Genomic DNA, 23,550 nt, shown 5'->3' with positions numbered 1-23,550 from the left:
CATTTTGCGCATTGTTTTGACGCGCTAGGGACCGTGTTATCTCACAAACCACCAAAAGCATGTTGGTGATCTGGAAACAGAATCTCAGAATTGTTACGGTGTAAGTGGAAGTGACTTGGCCCATTGTGCCCGCCCAACCCCCCCCTTGGTTTTATTCACCTCTGCTAATCTCCTATAGTTTTCCCAGACCCTCACACATCGCTTCAATTCACATCGTCATCCAATACCCTGTTGAATGCTTCCATTGAACCTACCTCCAGGCAAAAGACAAAGGGTTTGTCTGTTGTGGCGAAAGAGATGTGGAGATGTAAGATGAGGGTAAATTAAGGTGTGAATGAAGAAAATGGGTCCTCTTTGGTCAAAGTGAAGTAGACAATACACAAACCATAAAATGCTGTTGACGAGAGTGGGGAGGTGGTGCAAATGTAACGTAAATGCAGAACAGTCATCATATAGTCAGGCAAAATGAGGTGTTGTTTCTTCAGCTTATGCTGTGCTTTGTTTGAACATTGTAGCAGGCTCCAGACAGAAACATTAGCATGGGATCAAGATGGTTTACTGCACTGGCAAACAACTGGATGGTCTGGGTCATTACTAATAATAGAGAGGATGTGATCCACACAGCAGTCATCCAGTCTGCGATTGGTCTCATCTGTTTAAAGGAAATCACATTGTGAGCAGTGAATCTCGTAGACTAGGTTAAATGAAAAGTACATGTCAAATGGTGTTTCACCTGGAAGATGTGTTGGGATGGAGAGCTGATTTGTTAAATGTTTATACAATCTGTGATTACTTGAAGGCGCCATAGGGAACTCTAGCTTTTTCCCAGATGTTAGGCTACCCAGCCCATAGTTTCCCTCTTTCTGTCTCCCTCCCTTTTCCAATTCGATGGACTACTCTCAGAATCCAGTGAGTTCTGGAACATTTTGACCAGTTCCTCCACTTTATCTCTGCAATCAGTTCCTGTAAAACCCTTGGATGAAAGCCATCTGCTCCTGGTGACATGTCTGTCTTCAGTCCCATATGTTTGCCAAATACTTTACCTCTCATTATGAAAGTTGTTATAAGACCTTTCCTCTGATTAGTGCTTTGGTTATTTGATATTTTAGCACATTTAGAGTATCCTGAACTAACTCAATTCAGAGTTTAGATTAGCTCTTCATGGCTGTGGGAACTAGGTGAGAATATTAAAGAGAAATACAAAGGTGGACAAAATACAGGGAGGGCACTGGAATGTAGTAAGTTAATAAATGCAATTGGATGGATTAAAAAAAAAAAGTTCTAAACATTCTAAGTCAGGGTACCATTGCATGAATGTGAATGCATAAAGTTTGTAAATAATGTGCTGAGTTATCGGCACAATTTGCCACATGGAAATATGACATTGTGGCTATCATAGAGACTTGGCGGCAGAATTGGCTGTTAAACATCTTGGTGACAGGGCTTTCAGGAAAGTTAGGGAAGTCAGAAAATGAGAAAAGCTGGTGAATTAGTTGTTTGTTGCAGTATTGGAGAGGAAGTTGTCAAGACAGTTTGAACATAAAATCAATTTGGCTACAGCCAAGAAACAAGATGGGTAACACAAACCATCAATTAATGGGAAAGATGTAAAAGGACAAATATGCAGTGAAATTACTGAGAGGTCCAAGCATTATAGAGTATTTATAACTCGGGTATTTTTATTTTTATACCGAGTAAAGCCTGGGATAGTGGTCTGTTAATGGCAGCAAGGCACAAGTGTTCTAAAGATTGTGCTCAGGAGAATTTCCCACAACAGTATGTGTCAAATTCAACAAGAAAGGGGGCACTGGTATATCCGGTTGCTGGGAATGAGGTGGGCCAAGGAAGTCAAGTATCAGGGAACATTTGGGGGCAATGATAATTGTATAGTAAGGTTTAAGATGGTGGACAAGGATAATATAGAAGTCAGAATAAGCCTAATTAACAACTTCGATAGGACAAAAACAGAGCTGGGCTGGATAGACTGGAGTCAAAGATTGGCAGGACAATGAACAAAAAAAGCTGAAAAACCTCAGAATACATGATTGTTCAGAGCAGTCAAGGTATATTTCTTGCAAAGGGGAAGGTACAGCAAACTAATCTGGAGCTTCCTGAGATAAAAACAAAATTAGAAATGAAAATTAAGAAAAAAATTATGCTTAAGATTGCTAGCAGGTGGAAAGTACATTTAATACTGTGCTGAATACAGAGGAAGGGAGAGAAAATAGCAAATAAGAGAAGCTAAGAGGATTATAAGAACATACTGGTGAAATAATTCCATACATCTGATATCCCATCACTAAGTCACCCTGTATTGCCACATGGAGAGTCCTTGACACTGATCCATCTCCCTCAGAGCCAGCTCGCAGAGTGAACAGGATGTCTGACACTGCTGTTCTTATCTGTCAGCTTGGGCTCCCTCACTGGACCGGGTTAACAGCCCCAATTAGGGAACTAACATTCGATAAGCTCCACTTAGCTGACCTTGTAACAATCACCAAAACTCTCCAAATCTGAGAAAGAGGACATTGGCCATTTCTTTTTTTGGCAGCTTCTCCGGGGTGTTTTAGCATTGGGTCAGATTCCTCCAACTCTGCTTCCGGTATGGGTGGCGTGTAATGCCTGGTAGCTCGCCTCTTGTGCCCAGAGCATCTCAGATGAAATTCATTCTCCTTTTTTGACAGCAAAGATGTGAAGGCAGCAACATCCACTGTGTCCAGCTCTTTCAATGTATCTTCGACACCTGACAGAGAGGGAAAACTCACAGGTTCCAGAACAGTTGGAAAGGCTGTTGAGGGTCTGGGCACATTTTGCTCCAACATCATTTATGAACTTGCAGCTTTCATATGGTCCACGTGTTCATTCTGGACTGTTGCACCCACTCGAATTTTACATGTCATTGGACCTGACCTCACTTCAATATTGCCTCTTATCCATGCAGGGCTATTCCAGTGGTTCCTACTCCAAACTTTGTTCCCTGAAGCAAACTGTCTCTCTCACTTAGCAGAGTCTTGTGTCTGACATTGGCATTTCTAATGCTGTTTCACCCTCGCCCCACAAAGGTGCAGGAAGATCAGATTTAACCTGGTGTGGAGACTTCTCTCCATTAACAAATTTTCTGAGGTTCCACCTGTGTGACAGGCAGTCCTCTAATCAAATAGGAGCAGAGACAGTTTGGGATCTAGTGATGCTGTAGTCTATTTCATTAAGCCTACCTTCAAAATTTGGACTGCTGTTTCTGCCAGACCATTGAGTGATGGGTGATATAGAGCTGTCTTTATATGTCGAATACAAGTCAACTTTAGACAATACTCAAATTCCCTGCTGGTACATGATGGCCTGGTACCCATTAGCAACTATCCTGAGAGTCCATGTAGAGCAAAAGATGCACGCAATTATTCTATCGAGTCCCCGTGTTTGACAAATGAACTCTATGCACGTCCAACCACTTGTAGATGTGAGCATCGACAATGACTAAGAACATTAAGTCCATGTAAGGACCTACATTGTTGATGTGTAACTGAGGGTTTACCTGACCATTCCCACGAGTGCGATGGAGCTGCTGGCAAAACTATTTGTCCTTGTTGGCACTCTGGGCGCCGCCCCACCATCACAGCTAAGTCTGTATCCAATCCTGGTCACCGGGCATAACTTCTCACCAGTATCTTTGTTTTGGAAACCCCTGGCTGACCCTGGTGGAAATCAGCTGGTATATGATGGTGACCTTTGCTCAGGACAATCACTGTTGCTCCCCACAATAATATGCCATCCTCCATTGTGATCTGGTGTCTCTGGGTTCAAGAGGATTTCAGTTCTGGTTGTGATAGCCCTATTAATTCTTCCATTCCCACCAGTGTTTCAGTTTTGCTAGGACCAAACCTTTCTGTGTCCAAAATCTGCTATTGTTAGCGGAGACTGGAAGCAGGACCAGAAAATTTAAAAGCATTACGAGCTCTTCCAGTGGCAGTACACTGGTGGTGTATATGCCAGTGCAAGGCAGCTCAATGCATCTGCATTTGCTATTTGACCTCCAGATAGTGTTCCAACTTGTAATTATACACACTTAGAATTAGAGCCCTGCACTGAATTTGGCCTGAAACTAAGGGTACCACTGCTTTATCTTGCACAAGTAAACTTCGCAGGGGTTTGCGGTCTGTTATTATTATAAACGTACATCCGCAAGATATTGATGGAACTTCCTGACTACAAACATGACCACCAACCTTCCTTCTCTATCTGGACATATTTAGCCTCTGCATTAGCCCAGAAATCACACCACACCAGATTATAGTCCAACTGGTTTATTTAAAAACACAAACTTTCGGAGCCTTGCTCCTTCTTCAGGTGTTAGTGAAAGGGGTAGTATCGGACGCAGAATTTATAAGTAAAAGTTCAAAGGTTCACACCATTGATGAGGATGTGCTAAACAAACCCACTCTGCTGGTGAATCTCAAATCAGTCAGAAGGTTTTAATGAATTAATATGCACATATTAGTCAAAATACATATTAATCAATTTAAATCTTCTAGCTGATTAAAGATTTAATAGCAGCATGAGTTTGTTTAGTACATCCTCATCAATGGTGTGAACCTTTGATTTTTTTACTGATAAATTCTGTGTCCGATAATATCCCTCTCACTAACACCTGAAGAAAGAGTGGGGCTCCGAAAGCTTGTGTTTTTAAATCAACCTGTTGAACTATAACCTGGTGCCGTGTGATCTCTGACCTCGCTCACCCCAGTCCAACACCAGCAAGTCCGCATCATCTCTGCATTAGACAAAGTCCTGGATGCATATGACTTTGGACATTCCTCTCCATTGGGCCACTTATGGGCTAATACTATCTCAGTGCTGTATGGGAAGTCATTGCATATCAATACCAGATCTTGCTCGGGATCATAGTATGCCAACACCTTCGAGGATAACAGATGTTTCTTCATTTCCCTAAAAGCTATGGCTTGGCTACATGGCCATTTCCGATCGGGATGCTCTGGTTTCATCTCACAGTCCAAAGATGTGTAGATTGGGTGGATTGGCCATGTTAAATGTGGGCTTATGGGGATAAGATGGAGGGTGGGTCTGAGTGGGATGTTCTTCAAAGGGTTGGTGCATACACAATGGGCTAAATGGCCTTTATTAGCACTGTAGGTATTCTTTGATTCTAAAAGAGAGGTTTGGATATGGAATCAAGTAAATGGTTGAAGTATTAAATAAATACTTGCTGAATAACCAGCAGACATTGTGGCACATCAGATTGGGGGCAAGTTAGGAGGAACCACACATATTAATGCACAGATGTATGAATGTACTGTAGCTTTTCAACAGAACAAAGTAAGTGACAGCCTCTCACTGATTAATTTCTCAAGGCTATAAACTGACTAATCAGATTTAAATTGCTGGTCTGAAATCTAAAAACAAAGTGGTAGTTAACAGCCAATCATCATTAACTTCTATTGTCCTCATTACAACACCTCTAACAATTTGTCAATCAATCAGCAATCTCCTCTTATACATAATGAATATTGATTTTCCCCTTGTTTGGTATTCTTGTAAGTTATCCTGATGAGCATAAGATGAAAAAATTTGACAAAAAATGTTCTGTATTCCCAAATGAATACAGAAATACAAAATGGGTTCAATAGGCTCAAGCCACAGCTGAAGCCAACTGGCTGGTCATATTTCCTTTTTTATTTTTAAGCAAATGTTTTGGTAATTCACAATCTTCTGTGTTTCCCTGTGTCAGCCCTCACACAAATATTTATACAAAAAGGATTGTATGTATTGTGCTCCTGGTTCTCTGTCTATAGAACAAAACCCCTGTCTGGAAGTGTTACAAGAGGGAACCCAGGTAATTTATTTTTCCCTGCTGGAAAATTCTTTGCATTCTTCTGATAAGTCACCAAAGGATGCAAACTTACAGAGTGATTAATTAAAGGCACAAAAATCTGGACACTGCTCTACACTGTAGGCTACGTCCTTGAGGTAAGATTACTGCCTGCTGGTGATGCCAAGGTGAGAAGTGCTGTTGAAAGAGAGGGAGGAATGCACTGCAAACATAAAAAGGATTTGTATTTATATAGCAGGAAGTGTACTGACTGTTGAAATATCTGGATAAGCACTGGCGGAACTAGGGAGAATGCTATCGTACTCCCTTGAATGAAATCTTGAGGTCATAAATTTCCAACTAAGGGGCTAGGTGGTGCCTTGAATTAATATCTCATTTCACAGTCCAGCAGTTTGTCAGTTTTGTACTGCTTTAACAGCCTGGTTTATTTACACAACTCTCAGAAGTAGAAACATTAAAAAAACACAGAAAGTACGAGCATGAGTAAAGCCAGTTAGCTCTTTGACCTTGGCTGATCATTCAACTCAATAGCCGACCCTTGCTTTTCACCATGCCTTTTGATCCCTTTCATGCCAAGTACTATTTCCAATTCTTTACTGAAATCATGCAATGCTCTGGCCTTGGCTGCTTTCTGTGGTAGCAAATTCTACACTAGGATTTAGACTCAAAGGGAAGTGTGTTACCGAGAAAACCATTTTATATTTATGCATTGATCAGGCATGAATGGCCCCTAAAATAATTTTTAGTAGTTGAATATTGAGAACATATAAAATATCAGAACTACGTGTCTTTATTGCTTTGAAGAGAATTAGACAGACAGATATATGGGCAGTGGCTAAACCATTAAAATGGACTTTTAAGCTTCTTAAGGCAGAACCATTTGTCAGCTGTAATCAGTAGAAGTTAAATGCAAGCATGAACGAACTATATCATCTTCAGAATAATGAATCACACAGCTCTGTAGTGATGTATGTTTAAAAAATTACAGCCTAAAAGATAGATGAAGCAGATAGTGATTATTTCAAAAGGAAAGTTAAAAGCAAAAAAAACAGTCAAAATTTCAGATTGCTGTGATTAATAATTCTGATGGAGTATGGATTTTAGTCATTTTAATCATAGGCATCCAGCTGGGATGCAATGTTTCTGTGTCAAAATGTCATTCATTCTTTATTTATAAATGTCCAAAAGAATTTTCAAGTTCTTTGGAAATGATGTGCTGTGAAGTACTGCAACTCAGCACACAGCTTATTCACTGTGTTAATGTCAATTCCATTGGAGACTGAACTAAGGCTTTAAGACATCAGCACCAGTAATGACATTGGAAATCACTATTGATGCATGACTTTCGAGTGTCCTCCACTTGTTTGGTGGATCTTACAGAAGAGCTGCTACCATTACAAAGCTGCTTCGGCAGTCCATATAAAGGATGTAAACCTGCAGAAACAATTTTACTGTGAAAAATAGATTGAGATGTGGAATAAAAAGGAGGACAGACAGCTCATTAGAGGGCTTTTATCTCAGAGTAATGAGATGTGTGTTTGCACTCTCAAGATGGCTCACAGTAAAGGGTTTGATTATTTGCAGCAGTCTTATAAAAAGTATGTAAACAAGTAAAAAACACTGCCAGGAAAAGGAAAGACACATCAAAATAACTCACTTTCTGAAATGGATTAGGAGTATTACATAGACCCTCCAACTGAACAACAATGTTGACAGAGACAATGTAAACATTTTACACAGAAAGCCCAGACCATAACAGACTTTCTCCCTTCCTGCGTGGGCAAACTCACATCAGGTCGATTGAAAACAGGAGCAGGCCTCATATGCAGAAATCTTGATCTCAATGCTATTTCTGGAAATCTTTAATGACTTGCAAAAGCAGGAGGGTGGCAAGTCTGCACGTAATAGTCCTCCTGTTGCTAGCTCCATTGCGAAGGTGGACATCTTAACCTTCTCAGGTTTGAGAAACTTGGAGCAGCCTTTTCTGGAGACATGGTTCATGCCAGCTCAGAGGTGTCACAAGCCCTGGGGGAAAGCTCATCTGGAGTTGGGAACCTTTTTTGCAATACAGTTCAATAGGTGCTGTCAAGTTCATGTGTCATATAAGTTTATTTATAATGCAATGTAGCATGCTGTTTAATCTATTAGTATAGTGATTGATGATAGGTTTTAATTCTTAAAAATGTAAGTGACCACTAAACTGACTGGTATTGTTGGTGAGGAAAGGTGTCAGATGCATGAGAGTACATTATCCAATAGATAAATTGCACTTCTCTATTGGATAAGACTGATATTCAGATTTGACTCTCAATCGTTGCTTGTGATTTAATCTTCTGCATTGTTCAATAGCTCAAGAATTGTTGCCCCATTTTAAAGCATGCAAAGATCACTGGACAATTTTAATTACTTCAAAGGCTCTGGAGATTTTGTTGCATATTTGTACAAAAGATTGTCAATTTATGCTGCTTGGCAGAGTATCGAACCTTATGAATGTATTCAGTTCAGCAGAGGCTGTTGATAGGTCATTCAATAGGACCTTGGTAATACCTGCTTGACTAGCATCCAAAACTGACAAATGGATTCCTTTCAACAAATATAATTGTAAAGGGAAAGGAACTTTTTAATGTATTTGATTGTTTTATGACCACTTAATAAGATTATGGATTTTGAATGATTGTTTGGTTAACTTAGCAGCATTATTAGAATCTCAAAGCTTCACCAAATTTGTCACAGCTCTCTAGAGTTTGGTACACAATGGAGCTAGGTGAGTGTGCATGGAGTGTATGGAGATATTGAGATGGGTTAGTGCAAATAAAGATGGACAGGCATGGAGGTGTTACGGAGAGAATACGGGCGAACAGAGGGATTTGGCATTTTGGGAGGTTTGTAAGGTGGGAACATAGGGTGAGAGTGAGGTTACATTGGACACAGGCATTGATTTGAAACAGGGCTTTCTGACTTGCCTGCCTTCGTGTCTGGCTACCTCTGTTCACCCCCAATGCCATACCCTACTCCAGGAGGTGGCAGCCTCAACTCCAGCCCATCTTCAACCCTACACTGCAGATATACAGATTGTGGGTATCAGGAGATAGCAAGTTGGGAAGTATCCTAACTCTCGAATCCCACTTCAAAGCAGCAGTATCTAACCTTGCTCTCAATGCCTCACTGCCTTGTTGGCTGGCTCACTTTTACCTCTTCGCTTGCCATGAGTGAGATGATTAGGGCCTCAGGAGAAGTGAGGCAGAGAAGGATTGGACTAGGGCAGTGAGCAGGTTTGTCAGATGGATGGAAAACGAGGTCACAAGCATGGCAGTGAGAGATTGAAAGTGGGACAGTGATTGGAAGGCAGCAGAAACAGTGCCTTTTGATGCAGGCTGTGTTTCACCAGCAGTCATTTTTAAGAATTAAATCCTCTCATCAATCATTATACTAACAGATTTAACAGCATACCACATTGCATTATAATTAAACTTTCAGTGTTATATGACACATGAAGTTGACAACACCTATTGAACTGTATTGCTGAAAGATTCCCAAATCCAGATGATAACTGTACAGGTGGGGAGTACAATTTTTGTAGTAGCTATGTCAAAAAATGCAGGTTGAACTAAATGAATGCAAATAATACACACAAACATCAGCCTCTCTTAAGTACACTACATATTTCCATATTTTATAGTATGCAGTTCTAGGAGCTTGCTATGTCCAAACCAGCTGTCATATTTGCCTACAAAACAATAGCAACCACATTTTAAAAGTCACTCATTATTGTTAAATACATCAGGGCTTCCCATGGTGAGAAGCAACTCCATAAAGTTGTTTCTTTCTGTCATTCTTCCTACCCTTTCCTAAAACAAGGAATCATTACACATCATTTTTACTCAATGTGAGATTGAATTTGGAATGGTCTCCCTGAATAGCTAGTGGAAATGTATCCAACAGTAATTTTCAAAAGGGAATTGGACAAGTATTTGAAAGACGAGACAAATATCGGCCCTTGATGTCTGTGCTGGCTCTCTCAGAGAAATTTGCTCTTCCACCGTCATAGAAGTGGGGGAGCGAATTGCTGTTCGAGAAAGCCAGCACAGGCATCAAGAGCTTAAGCATCTCCTTTTCTGCTGCGTTATTCCACAACTTTATAACTGCACTATGTGTAGGGATTAACTGAGCTATAAACAGCCAACAGGTTGCTTGAGATCCTTCAGTTTCACTAATAAAGGAGCAATAAATTTCAAACAATGAAACAATATGTGAAGCATTGCACCTGATGTGCAGGAGGCATGAGGAAGGTGCCAAAAAAATGGAATTCACAAAATGGAAGGTGTAGCAAACGCCAGGAATAATGTGCAATTATCGTACCTCAAAAGAATGTAGCTGTAAGTGTTCCGCAGCAAGTAAATCCTCCACTACAGGTGTAAAGGATTAATTACAGTTGGACTTTAATATTGGAAAAGGTAATACTGTAAAGTATCTTGCAGTAGCTAACTGAGCTAATCACAGAAGGTAGCAATTTGATAAAGCCATTCAGAACATAACTAGCTAACTTCATCATCATTTCAGTGCAGCAAAGAACCAGGATCAGTTAAAGAATATTTAGCACGGCAGCTTTCAGTAAATTTTGCTGTTTTCTCCAATGTCACTGTTGGCAGACCAGATGCAGGCTGATTGTGCTACCACCTTGTAAAGACCATGCCTTTTCTGTTTGTCCTTTTGAAAATGGTGGGCTGAAATGGGATAAGCACTGTTTTAAATCCAATACCTTAAAGGATTGCTGCATGTTTTAAAAAGAAAGTCACCTGACACACCTGGCAAGCATCAAGTAAATAGTTGTTCCAAAAAGCAGTAAATTAGTTTCTGATGCACTGGAGCCAAGAAACTCTGTGCACAAATGCAGATGGCAATAAGAAATTGATTGGTGATAGACTAGTGACGAGTTATCAATGACAACAGATTTTCACCTGGTAACATGTTTGATTGGCTCTTAGGTAATTGAACAGCTTGGGGTGAGGAACACAATACAACACAAATGTTTTGATCCCCATCAACACAGGAGCTGTTTCTCTGTTCTCTGCAGTTAAAACTCATTTTTAATGTAGGTGTGTGCATGCATGTGTGTGTGTGTGTGTGTGTGCGCGCGCGCACATGCATGCATGTGTGCGTGTATGTGTGTAAAGGGGCATTCTTAAAAGGAGCAACACCTTAATTTGTAGTATGAAAGGCTGATGGCTAATAATTTTGCCTGTTGCCAGTGTCTGATTAATTGTAATGATGGTAATGCTTGTTAACCATTGAAACCTTGTCCCTGATTTCTATCAACCTGCACCTGGAAATCAGGTATGTTGAGGAATTTGGTGTACCTATTTTAAACACCTTTAACCTTTCTGACAGCTCTGCAACAGTCAGGCTTGATTTCCAGAGCACTGCCCCAGGGAAATGTGCCACCTGTAAAAGAGCAAAGTGATACCTCTGATTCTCCTATGTCACCCACTGTCATCCAGCTAATGGAGAAACATAGATGATTACAATGACCATCACGGTTTTTCTGGCTGAGGGCAGGCCAGTTATTCTATTTTCAGTGTATGACCTCTTTCTCCTTTGCCCTAGCTACAGGCATAAATAATCCTCTGGGTGCACGTCTTTCCATGCCCTGCTACTGTGTGCTGTGGTATATTGTCAGATTCCACAACATGTTGAACCCCTGCCAATTTGGGAATCCAGTGGGTCAAGGATCAATAGTCACTGAGATTTACGGTAATCAGTGCAGCCTGGTACCTTACTAAACCAGTTCAAAGAGTGGTTAAGAATCAACCATATTGCTGAGGTTCTGGAACCATATGAAGGCCAGACCAGGTAAAGATGGCAGATTCCTTTCCTGAAAGGCAGATGAGACTTTTACAACAATGTCACAGTTGAATGATCACCATAACTGCACTGGCCAGTTCCAGCTGTTTTTGCTAACTCTGCACATGAAGCTATGCATTGCTTTAAATTACGCACATGCAGATTTTGGGAAGAACGTGGCCATAACTGGGGTGTTGGGGGTGGGTTGGAGAGATTGTGATTGGGGAGAACAGTTGGACTGACTGGGATAGGAGGTGAGTGAGTGGGAGAGTGGGGTAAGTGTGGCAGGAAGCACAAGAGTCAGGCAGACGGAGAGAATTCCTCCGAGCTCTTGGGCTCGCTTTGGGTCACCTCTTCCAGGTTTTGGGCTCTCCTTGTCGACCCTCGCTCTTCTGGGCCCGCTTCTCACCTGATCTGGGGTCTCTCCTGTGATCCTGTCCCCTACACTGAAGCCTGGTCCAAAATCACATGTTCTCCTTCCCCATACATGTGTGGTAATGCACGCTGTCATATCACAATATCAACATTTCAATGCTAGTGTTTGGAAACAGTGAGCATGCATACATAGTTGCCTGCAGTTGCTGGTGTTAATAAACACTGCCTTTAATTCCAGATATATATACTGCTGTGTTTTAATTTATTTCTTCATGGACGTGGGCGTCGCTCGCTGAGCCAACACTTATTTCCCATCCTAGTTGCCTTTGAGCAGGTGCGTGCCTTTTAGCATCACTGCGGTTGTAACAAGACTTCTTCGCTCCTACATTCTGTGCCCTAGCTAATGAAAATGAGCATCCTATATGTCTTCTTCCCTACTCTGACACCACGAAGTAAGTGAAGCATGTTTCTACATGAAAATTGCAGCTCTGGATTGTGACAGCAATTAGGAGACTGATTTCCTACCTCTTCCAGTATTGAGCTGCATTGGTCAAAGTTTTACATCAATTGATTTGTTAAACCTTGTGAAGTCAGATGATGCAGAGAGAATGACATGTCCCATCTCTCCTTGAACACCTTGTCTCGTGCATGTAAATCACCCCCAAGGACTCCTAAAGAGGTAAATACTTAGCCCTGCCCATCCACTTTCTTAGAGTGCTTTACTTTAATCTGAAAACATATGATAAATTCTCCTGCCAAGCTCTTTCCCACTCTGAAAGCTAAATCTCATTAAATTTAATTAACTCTGTTCACAAGGTAGTGCGTGACGATGTCCCCCTTTCTTCCTTCATTCTTTCATTAATTGTCAGTTTGTGTTTACCCTAGTAATGCACTCTGATAATATAATTGATGGTGGGAAGTGGAAAAAAATTATGCCTTTATATTCCAACACATGAAATAACCTGCAGAGTTTCCCATATTGTATTAGGAACACTCAAAAACATTAATAAGTATGGTTTACTTACTTCCACTCGGCATTAGATCCCTGTCAGGAATGAATAGTTTGTATCCATAGTGCTTCTCCAAGACATCTGGCAATATTTCCAAAGCAAATTGCTCTTCTTCCCTGTTTTCCTGGGTGAGTGATGCAGGGTCAATTTTGGTATATGACAGATATGCATCATATTCTTTATTTTCTGGAATGAAAAAGGAAATCAAAAACACTCTTAAAATGACTGCCAGGTGAAAACTCTCTTAATGTACCAACGCACTCTTTCAATGTTAAATCTGGAAGGCATGGCAGAAATAATTTAACTGTGATAGATTGAAACACATGACTGGTGTTAAGCAAAATTTTATCATTATTCTCGATAAACAAAAGCCCATGGCAGTTCAACCATGCCCAAATTGGGTCTGTCAACTGCATCAGGTAAAGACAATGTTTTGCTTTGAACAGATGTCATTGTGAATGAGTTTCTTTTTGATTGCTTGGGTTTGTGCATGCTCAGCTAAAACAAAACTCTGTGGCTTCTAGCAAAGTAGACTAAATTCTGCAACAGTCAATCACACATTGCATGTAACCCTTAGTCACATGGGGTTGGACTAAGATAAGCATATCAATAGCTGAATGGGATATTTAATTATTTGAAGTTCAGCATTAGAGTAACCTTTAAAAAAAATTGACAGAATGTGGGCACCACTAGCTTGGCCATCTCTTCCCCTTTCCCCAATTTCCCTGGAGGAGGTGATTTTGAGCTGTCTCCTTGAAACACTGCAGTCCATTGGTGCAAGTATGCCCAAGTGATGTTAGAAGGGAAGTTCAGGATCTTGACCCAATGACAGTAAAGGAATATTGGTCAAAGAATTTCTAATCAAGCAAGCTAGATCTGGTAAATATTTATCCCAAGGTAATGGCTTTCTCTGCACTTTCTCTTATTCTTCTTTCTATGCTAGAATCTATACTTGCTTTTGACACCAATCAGGTCTCCTCCAAAACTGGTCTAAAAGCTTTAAATATCTGAGATTTCTAAATCTAAAGCTAAAAATCAATTCTTGATTATTCTAATCTAAAAGCAGTCTAATGACTTTTTAAATTTCTACTTTCTATCGTAAACCCCAAGGCATAAACCAACAATTTTTCAAAAATATTCTAGGGACAGTCGCTTTTCTTATGACATCTTCTGGAATAGGTCATGGTTCCAGAAGGACTATTTTACCTTTTTTTTTTATAAAACCTTCACAAAAGCAACTAATACTCTCCAATGCTGCTAGTTTGTGATCAAAACACGTAAAATTGATATCGATATTTATAAATAAATATCACTTCTTAGATTTTGGATTCAAAGATGAATGATATATTAAATCCCATGCTTTCATCATAGTGTACACACAGCAAGTTGTATCATTAACAATGAGCTGTCTTGAAGTTAAAGAACGCATAGAACACTTCCATCCCACCCTAAAAAGTTTAACTACTCACAATAACAAATGGCCCAGTGTTTCTGTTATGTATATGTAACTTGCTGAAATGTCCAGATCTTGTGGTAATGACTTTTTCAGGACGTGTCATTGATTGTCACAATCATCAATAATATTCTCTGCCTTTCAAGAATGCTCAGGTTTTTCTTCCCTGGACTGCAGTTGCAATCTCAGAATTTCCTTACCCTGAGCCAAATGTTATTCCATTGATCTCATTCTTCAGGCTCCTTTGGTTTAAATCTTCTTAGCATTGTTGCTTTGCTCTTGAGGACCTTACTGTTCATTTTGAAACTTCTGGATTTTCACTCTGGCTTCTTCTAATTGGTATCAAAGGTTTATTTTTCAGTTAGTGTAGTACATTTTCTCCTTCAAAACTTAATTTAATATCTTTTTTCTTTTTGTTTTCTCTGAAGCCTGGGCCTCCTTCACTTGCAACTTCAGTGGTTGTTGGTCTTCCTCAATGTCATGTTTGAGCTCCTTTCCTGCAACATTAGTGTTGGCACTTACGTGTGCAAGAATTGTCGTATGAGTGAGTGGCAGCTCCCTGTGTGTGCTGTGTATCTCCAGTGGTTTTTACAGGTCTGTTATTTTCTTTAGTAATGTTCTGAGCTCAAGCTGGCATTTCTGTAGCTGCTGCACCTGAGTCTGATCTGTTTTACATGTAAGGTGCTCTAGATCTTTCTGTAAACAGGTGACATTTTCATTGGATTGATGGCTTAGAGCTTGCACTTCATCCTGCTTCCGTTCTTTCTCTTTCAGCTTGTCCTACGACTCTGTGAGCTAAATGACATTTTCTGTGAAGAATTCATTATCTTAGAGGTGGTATTCTCAAGTGTGGATTGATCCTAATGTAATAGCTCAGTCTTTTTCTCTCGATCTTTCATTTGTCTGTCCAATGTAGCACGCTGAGCTTTGAGTTCCGCTAATGTATAGGAAAGTGAAGTGTTCTATTCGTCCTTCACATTCACTTCTGCAACTTTTCTTGAATAGTCTTCTAATGTTTTCATTGTGTCTGTAACGTTTGGCTGATTCTGACTAGCGTAAGGTCATGGCACATTAGTCTAACAGTATCAATAATGTATCTGAGTAGGTCGACTTTACCTGCACTGCAGAATTATTGACCCTACGCTTGGAACTGGTGTATCACTAAATACGGAAAGTTTTACTTTTCTAAGTTTTGACAATGGCTTGACCTGCCTGTAGGCGCATTTTTTTTAAAGAATTTGCTTGGTTATTGTCAATGTTAGCCAATAGCAAACAGTCACTAGTGTTCTGAGGACGGATTTACTCTGTTTGGAGATTTTGAGGAGACAGCTTTGTGTGAGGCCTTCAAGGATGACAATCTGGATAAAACGGTGTGCAGAGATATGGGAATGATAGGCAGGAGATTGGCAAGAGGTAAAAAAAAGTACAAGTACAAAAGGCCACATGATCCTATTCTGTGCCCCCAAAAATTCTTTGATTCTGTGACAGACTATTTGAACTTTTGTCAAAGCTTTTAACAGTATAACACAGATACTTTCTAAAAAAAACTAACACGGTGAAATATGTAACAAACAAAAACTAACGAAGTCTGATGCTAGAAATCAGAAACAAAGACAGAAATTGCTTGAAAAACTCAGCAGGTCTAGCAGCATCTATGGAAAGAAAGCAGAATTAATGTTTTGGGTCCAGAGACTCTCGTTCAGAACTGTTCCAACAATTTCTGTTTTTGTTGTTAGTGATCAAATATGTATTGCCCACTCTGTTTTCCTTGCTCTGTAACACAGCACATACTGACTTGTTGCTCAGTTCACCTAAACTCTGTTAGTGGGGCACTCAGATAGTCTTTACTGGGTCGTCCCTGTTCATGGTCTGTTTGGGTCAGAACTTTGTAGATGCATTAGTTTTTAATCTTGTACATAGCCTCTGCTAATAGCCTTTTCAGCCACATGCCTTACAAACCTTTTTGAAAGCTGGGTATTTCCTTGGTGAATGCAGAAGGATAGGCATTCAATTAAAATAAAAGCGAAGAAGGGGGTATGTCAGACTCGAAACATTAACTCTTGTTTCTCTCTCCACAGATGCTGTGAGACCTGCTGACTTTGTCCAGAACTTTCCCTTTTTATTTCAGGCTACACCTTCCTCATGTCTTATTATGTTTGTGTATTCTAATAACCCAACCATCAAGTTTCTAAGAACGGCCTTTAAACTTAGTTACCTGACGAGATTTACTCCTTTATTCATTGCTGCTATTCGACTCGATAAACTTTTGGCATGCCAAGCAAATCTCAAACACTTCGATGGGGTGAATGCAATCATCAACTCAACAATTCTGTTCGCTAGCTCCCAATCTGAAAAATAAATCACATAACCCCAAAACCAGCCCAGCTCGTCCCCTCCCCCCACTGCTTCCCAAAACCAGCCCAGCTCGTCCCCACCTCCCTAACCTGTTCTTCCTCTCACCTATCCCCTCCTCCCACCTCAAGCCGCACCTCCATTTCCCACCTACCAACCTCATCCTGCCTCCTTGACCCATCCGTCCTCCCTGGACTGACTTATTCCCTCCCCACCTCCCCACCTATACTCTCCTCTCCACCTATCTTCTTTTCTCTCCATCTTCGGTCCGCCTCCCCCTCTCTCCCTATTTATTTCAGAACCCTCTCCCCATTCCCCTCTCTGATAAAGGGTCTAGGTCTGAAACATCAGCTTTTGTGCTCCTGAGATGCTGCTTGGCCTGCTGTGTTCATCCAGCCTCACACTTTGTTATCTTGTATACAAGCCCAGTCGCTCCAATCTTTCAACATATGATAGTTCCACCATACCGGGAATTGACCTCGTGAGCCTGAAGATGAAGTTCATCTTCAAATGTGGTCCGTGCCTTTTGGGGATCTTTCAGATCTTTGATGTATCTAGTCTAGCGAGAGCATCATTGGTAACTGCTAAGCACATCTTAATGGCTTACACTTTTATATCAGACATATCCAAATTTCGAATTCATAGCTCTAATGTTATTTGAATATTTTGGATTCTACTAGGAGGTCTGACGTATTCGCATTTCAACTGGGAAATGTTATGGATATTCTGACAATTGGCCTTTAACCTCCCTTTGCTTGTTATCGATCCAGAATATACCTTGACCACTTGCCTTGCTCAAGTGAGTTAAACAGAAATCTCCATAGACATTTTTCGGCTTATCAGCGAGTTATATTTTCAACACTCTCTGCCAGTATAATAAATAGATGCTGAAGCTAGTGGGATGGAGTGAATATAGCACAGTTTAAGACTTTTGACCATGTGTTTGCTGACTGACCATTCATGCACAACAAGTCTCTCTGAGCCATATAGGAGGGCTGGAACCACAACAGCTCTGGAGAAATACCACTGACGATAGTGTGAATCTGCTGGGAAGAAAGGTGCACCAACACCAGTGTCCCCAACTAGGCCAACGTCACCAACATTGAAGCACTGACCACCCTTGATTGGCTACAATGGGCTGGGCATATTGCCCACATGACTGGCACAAGACTCCCCAAGCAGGTGCTGTACTCCAGCTTCGAAATGGCAGGTGAGCCCCAGGTGGACAAAGGATGGGCTTCAGTGATACCCTCAAGGCCTCACTGGGGAAGTGCAACACTCCCACAGACACTTGGGGATCGCAGGCTCAAAACCATCCGAAGTGGAGGGTGCATCCAGGGAGGCACCAAGCACCTCGAGACTTACCAGTGGGAAAATATGAAAGCCAGGTGATAAAAGCTGTCAGACCAATGCCCTACCCATCTCTTCGCATGACCACCACCTGCCCCAAGTGTAACAGAGCTTGCGGTAGCCACATCAGTCTGTACAGTTACCTACTGAGTTACCTTGAGAGTGGAAGAGAGTCATCCTCATCTGTGAGGGGCCGCCGATGAATGGATGAATTGACAAGAATCCTTCACAGCATAATTTTTCCATCACTGTTCAGAATGCCTTGTTAATCCTAGACCCAGAGGACCATGCTGCCATTGGACAGAGAGAAATAACCTGATGGTGAGTCTAATCTGAGGGCTACCACTCCTCAGGGAGGATTGAGAACGGAGAATCGTCATGCTAACCTCAGCCAGTGCAGGAATTGAATCCATGCTGTTGGTGTCCCCCTGCATCATGAACTAGTCATCCATCCAACTGAGCTAACTGACTCCCTTACTGTGATGTGTTAATGATAATGGTTTCATGTTCAATCACTCAATAGGGATCAATTAGTTTGTGATTTCATTTATTTAAAACAGTTAAAATATATTACTTTTTATGAAGCAGACTTTTCAGCAAGAACATCTCATCTCTATCTGTGCAACTTCAGAACTCAAGCTGATAAACTGGTGGTCAGAGTCAAAGACGTGTATATACAGAATGTGAACTCCTTAAAGGCTATCACTTTTGCAGGCAAGGTATACGTACAACATTTCCAACTCTCTGGAAGGTCTCAACCTTCTCATTACTTCCAAATTCCAGATCCTACAATCCTCTGGTGGAAGTGGGCCTTTTGTGGAAGGTGGAAAGCTCATCCATAAGGAAATATTTGGTTGCATTGGCAATCATGGAGATAGCCATCACCTACTGCATTTGGAAATTGGAAGCCAACTGCAACATCTCTATCTATACACCAGCTGAGTGACTGCAATGATCCTGGCCCACCTATGTCAACACGACAGTCAAATCAGCACATGAATGACTCTACTTCCTCAGGAGGCTAAGGAAATTCAGCATGTCCACAAACACTCTTACGAATTTTTATAGAAGCTCCACAGAAAGTATCCTATCTGGATCCACCACAATATGGCATGGCAATTGCTCTTCCCAAGATCAGAAGAAATTACAGAGCCATGAACACAGACCAGCCGATTATGCAAACCAGACCTCCATCCAGTAACTCCATATGTACTTCCCACAGCTTTGGGAAAGCAACCAACATAATCAAAGACATCTCCAACCCTAGTTATACGCTCTTCCAAACTCTTCCATTGGGAAGAAGAAATGGAAGTTTGAAGACATGTATGAATAGATTCAAGAACAGTTTCTTTCCCGCTGTTATCAGGCTTTTGAATGGACGTCTCAAAAGTTAATGTTGATCTCTTTCTGCACCTTCTCTGTGGCTGTAACACTGTATTCTGCTTGCTATCCTGATGCACTTTGAATGGTTTGATCTGTCTGTAGAGCATGCAAAACAATAATTTTCACTGTATCTTGATGCATGTGACAACAAGAAATCAAATCAAATCTATGGCCTTCCTCTGGACTCCTAACCAGTGTTTTTCAGAAGTTGGGAATGGTGCCAGGAGACCTGGATTCTGGATTGTCTTCTAACTGTTGTGGCCCCATCTACTTCCTTGTCTGAACAGGTCAAAAAATAAATCTCCAACATTGGGGTACAGAGATTGTATGGTGATATGGGAGCTTTCAAATTTTGAAAGGAGATAACTGAAATGATCCCTTACAACCAAGCTATCAAAGGAAGTCACAGGAGTTCCAAATTTCTGTCTGTACTAATTGTAGAAACTATTTGTTAATGTCAATTTCAACTGAAATATCAAGATATGCTAATGAAATGTGTTAACATATATGAGGGGCCATTATCTTGTACTAAATGTTGGCAATAAATTATAAGATTAAAATGCTTGAAAGGAAAACAATAAATACTGGTGGGTTCAAATGGGTGAAAGGAAGATTTATGACTGATGCTGAGAATTTTCCTTCACAATAGAATGATCAGTACATGGAATGAGTTTCTTTGAAATCACTTAACAAAGGCATAAATGGCATGCAGTACATTAGAACTGGATGAATGAGCTGAATTAATCAAACAAACAAAAACCTGTAATGTTTTCATATTACCCAAGCAAATAACAGTTAACAAGTGATAAGCAGCTTCTTTAAATTGCAATGTGATTAGCCTCCTAAAATAAAAGAAATTGACAAGACCAACATTGAAAGTGATTGAATATTATCAGAAATTCGAGGTAGTCATCGCTGTCATAAAGTTTTAAGCTCATTATGCCAGTGTTTGTGAATTTCCATTCAACTTAACTTTCAAATTGGAGTTGCCACCATGAACATAAATAAATTGGGTAAGGGAGGGTCAGCTGCAGAATTGATGTCTGGGTTCTAATGTCAATGAAAAGGGACAACTAATATCAATAGTGGTCTCAGCTCTGAGAAAGGGTCACTTGACCTGAGGCATTACCTCTGATTACTCTTCACAGATGTTGCCAGACCTGCTGAGCTTTTCCAGCAATTTTTTTGCTTTTGTATTAGTTGTGGTCACCATGCAATAAAGCCAACATTGTTCTAAAATTATGATTCTTTCAATCAATTACCCTTTTGGCCACTGTTGTAAAATTGGTCAGCTGGTAACAACAAAACGTATAGAATTTTGATAGCATCTATAATATAATAACCATCCCATGGCACTTCCCAAGAGCATTGCAAAGCAAAATATGACACCACCCCACATAAAGAGGTGCTCAGCCAGATGACCGAGAGCTTGGTCAAACAAAAAGGTTTTGAGGCATGTTTGAAAGGAGGGAAATGAGGTGGTGAGGTGGAGAGATGTAAGGAGGATGGTTGAGAGCTTGGGTACTGAGCAATTGAAGGCATGCCATGAATGTTGGAGCAGTTAATCAGGGAAGCTCAAGATTGCAGAATTAGTACCTCAGAGGGTTAACAGGTATGAGGAGATTAAAAACATTGGAATGGGGAAGGCCATGAAGACATTTGTAAACATGGATTAGAATTTAAATCCAAGGAATGTTCGTTTGGGAGTCAAAGTTGGTCAGCAACCACTGGAGCGGTAAGGGAAAAACAACAGAAGAAAAAATGTACTCCTGAATATTCCCATTGTGAATTAAATCAACAATGAAAATAAAGCTACACCTTCACCTGGTAAGGTGATGTGATAGATATTCTCTATTTAAAGGCTAGCCTGAGTTTTCTATTCAGTCACACTCTTCTGCAAAGCATTTTACATAAGAACATAGGAACTAGGAGCAGGAGAAGCCAATTCAGCACTTTGAACCTGCTCTTCCATTTAATACAATCATGGCTGATCACATCTCAGCCTCAACTCCACTTTCCTGCCTGACCCCCATAACCCTTTGACCAATTCCTCATTAAAAATCTGTCTATCACCTCCTTAAATTTATTTAATATGAGAGGTAATTTCTCCTCACTGCACTCTGGGGTAATGAATTCCACAGAGTCATGACCGTTTGAGAGAGGTAATTTCTCCTCATCTCCATTTTAAATCTGCAAACACTTATTCCAAAACTGTGACCTCTCACTCCAGATTGCATCACCTGAGGAAACATCCTCTCAATGTCTATTTATCAATCTCTTTTAGCATCTTAATTAGATCTCTTCTTATTCTGCTAAAGCCCAGAGAATATAGTCCTAAACTGCTCAATTTCTCTTCATAAGGCATGCCCCTCATCTCTGGAATCAATCTAATGAACCTTCTTTGAGCTGCTTCCAATGCAACTATATCCCTCCTCAAATAGGGTCACCAAAATTGTAAACAACACTCCATATACAGTCTTACTAATGTCTTACACAGTTGCAGCAACACTTCCCTACTTAAATACTTTGCTCCTTTTGGACAGATGCCAAAATTCAATTTTGTCACTGTTTCAAATGCCTCATTGTATTTGTAAAATAAAACTCATCAGATGCACAACCTTCAGGTTCAGTCTTCAGTGCTTTCATCCAGAATTTGTCACTGCTAGAAAAGCATTGAGCTGCCTTCAGCAAGAGCATGGCTCCTTTACTCCTCTCCAAATTCCTTGGCAGTTTTCTGAATGCAAAAGGACCAACTAAAGTAAATGAATAAGTTACTGTCTGAAAATCTTTTTGAATTCAGCCCAGTATGAAGCACTGAAAAGAAGCTGTTCACAAAGCAATAAGGCATGAGTCACTAGGAATAAGTGAAAAGTTATCTGTATGTTTTGGTTACAGACATATTATTGTAAAATCACAGTCTCGTGAGGATTTGACTGAGATAAAAGTAATAAGATTTACCAATGGTACCTGCGATAAAGCCTACAAAGCCCATGGAGAATCACTAATTAACCTCCTTGTGGAGCTCATTGAGTATGAGTTTGCTAACAGCCAATGGCCTGCCCAGATAGTACTCATCACCTGAGCCCTTCATAAAGCAGACTCAGTATCTCATCACACACTGGTAGTGGCCCTGCTTATGAACTGAGAAACACGGGTTCAAGTCACACCTGCTTCCAGAGGTGTGTAGAACATTTGGGACCCTCTTGTGGTGATGTCCCTAATCCTGAAGCGGGAGGAATGGGTTCAAATCTCACCTGCACCAAAGATGTGTGAGAACATTGCTGATCAGGCTGATTAGGAAAATAGGTTATTTTAATTTTTTTAAAAAAGCAGATCAAAAGGGGTCTCTGGCACAGTGGTAGTGTCCCTACTTCTGAGTCAGGAGACCTAGGTTCAAGTTCACCTGCTCCAGAGACATGTAACAGCAACTCTACATAGTGATTAGAAAGGATAAAGCAGAACCAGATGGCAGTTAATAGTTAAAAACACAAAAAAAGTCAACCTGACTTGGTGATGGGGGAAGAAAAAAAGCACGGGTTGTGTGTGATAGCACGTCCGAATATATATTGAGGTAAAGCAGATGTAGGGACTCCTGTGGTGCAGTGCTAATGTTCATATTCCTGAGCTAGGAGGCCTGGGTTCAAGTCTAACCTGCTACAGGGATAAATCATGACACATCCAACAGATTGATTAGAAATATTTATATGGCAGGCACAATACCAAACAAAAAAGCAGACCCAGTACTGGTGGATAACTGGTGGTTAATAGTTAAAAAAAGATAATATTGCAGTGGCTTGGTGATGGGGACAGTAAAAAGTCCCATTGAATGTGAGAGCTCTCCTGGATACAGAAGAAAAAATATAAAGCAGAACCAGGGATGGATCAGCAGAACTGTTTTTCCGAGGTTGGGATTAGCTTATGCACGCTACAAGGAGTGCCTC

The 23,550-nt window shown here is 40.7% G+C and overlaps 1 protein-coding gene across 2 annotated transcripts in view; it reads right to left on the bottom strand.

Moving 5' to 3' along the window:
* The window catches only part of il1rapl2 (interleukin 1 receptor accessory protein-like 2), a 976,263-nt gene that overhangs the window by 5,091 nt on the left and 947,622 nt on the right, over positions 1-23,550 (bottom strand). For both annotated transcript variants that reach the window (XM_048544046.2, XM_048544048.1), the window contains one exon: positions 13,087-13,257. In XM_048544046.2, the coding sequence (XP_048400003.1) occupies positions 13,087-13,257 (171 nt within the window). The remainder of the gene's footprint in view (positions 1-13,086; positions 13,258-23,550) is intronic.

Source organism: Stegostoma tigrinum, chromosome 15, assembly GCF_030684315.1.
Source record: "Stegostoma tigrinum isolate sSteTig4 chromosome 15, sSteTig4.hap1, whole genome shotgun sequence".
In the NCBI taxonomy this organism is placed as follows: Eukaryota; Metazoa; Chordata; class Chondrichthyes; order Orectolobiformes; family Stegostomatidae; genus Stegostoma; species Stegostoma tigrinum.
Note: the sequence above shows the minus strand (reverse complement) of the source record. Positions and strands in the feature narration are given on the sequence as shown.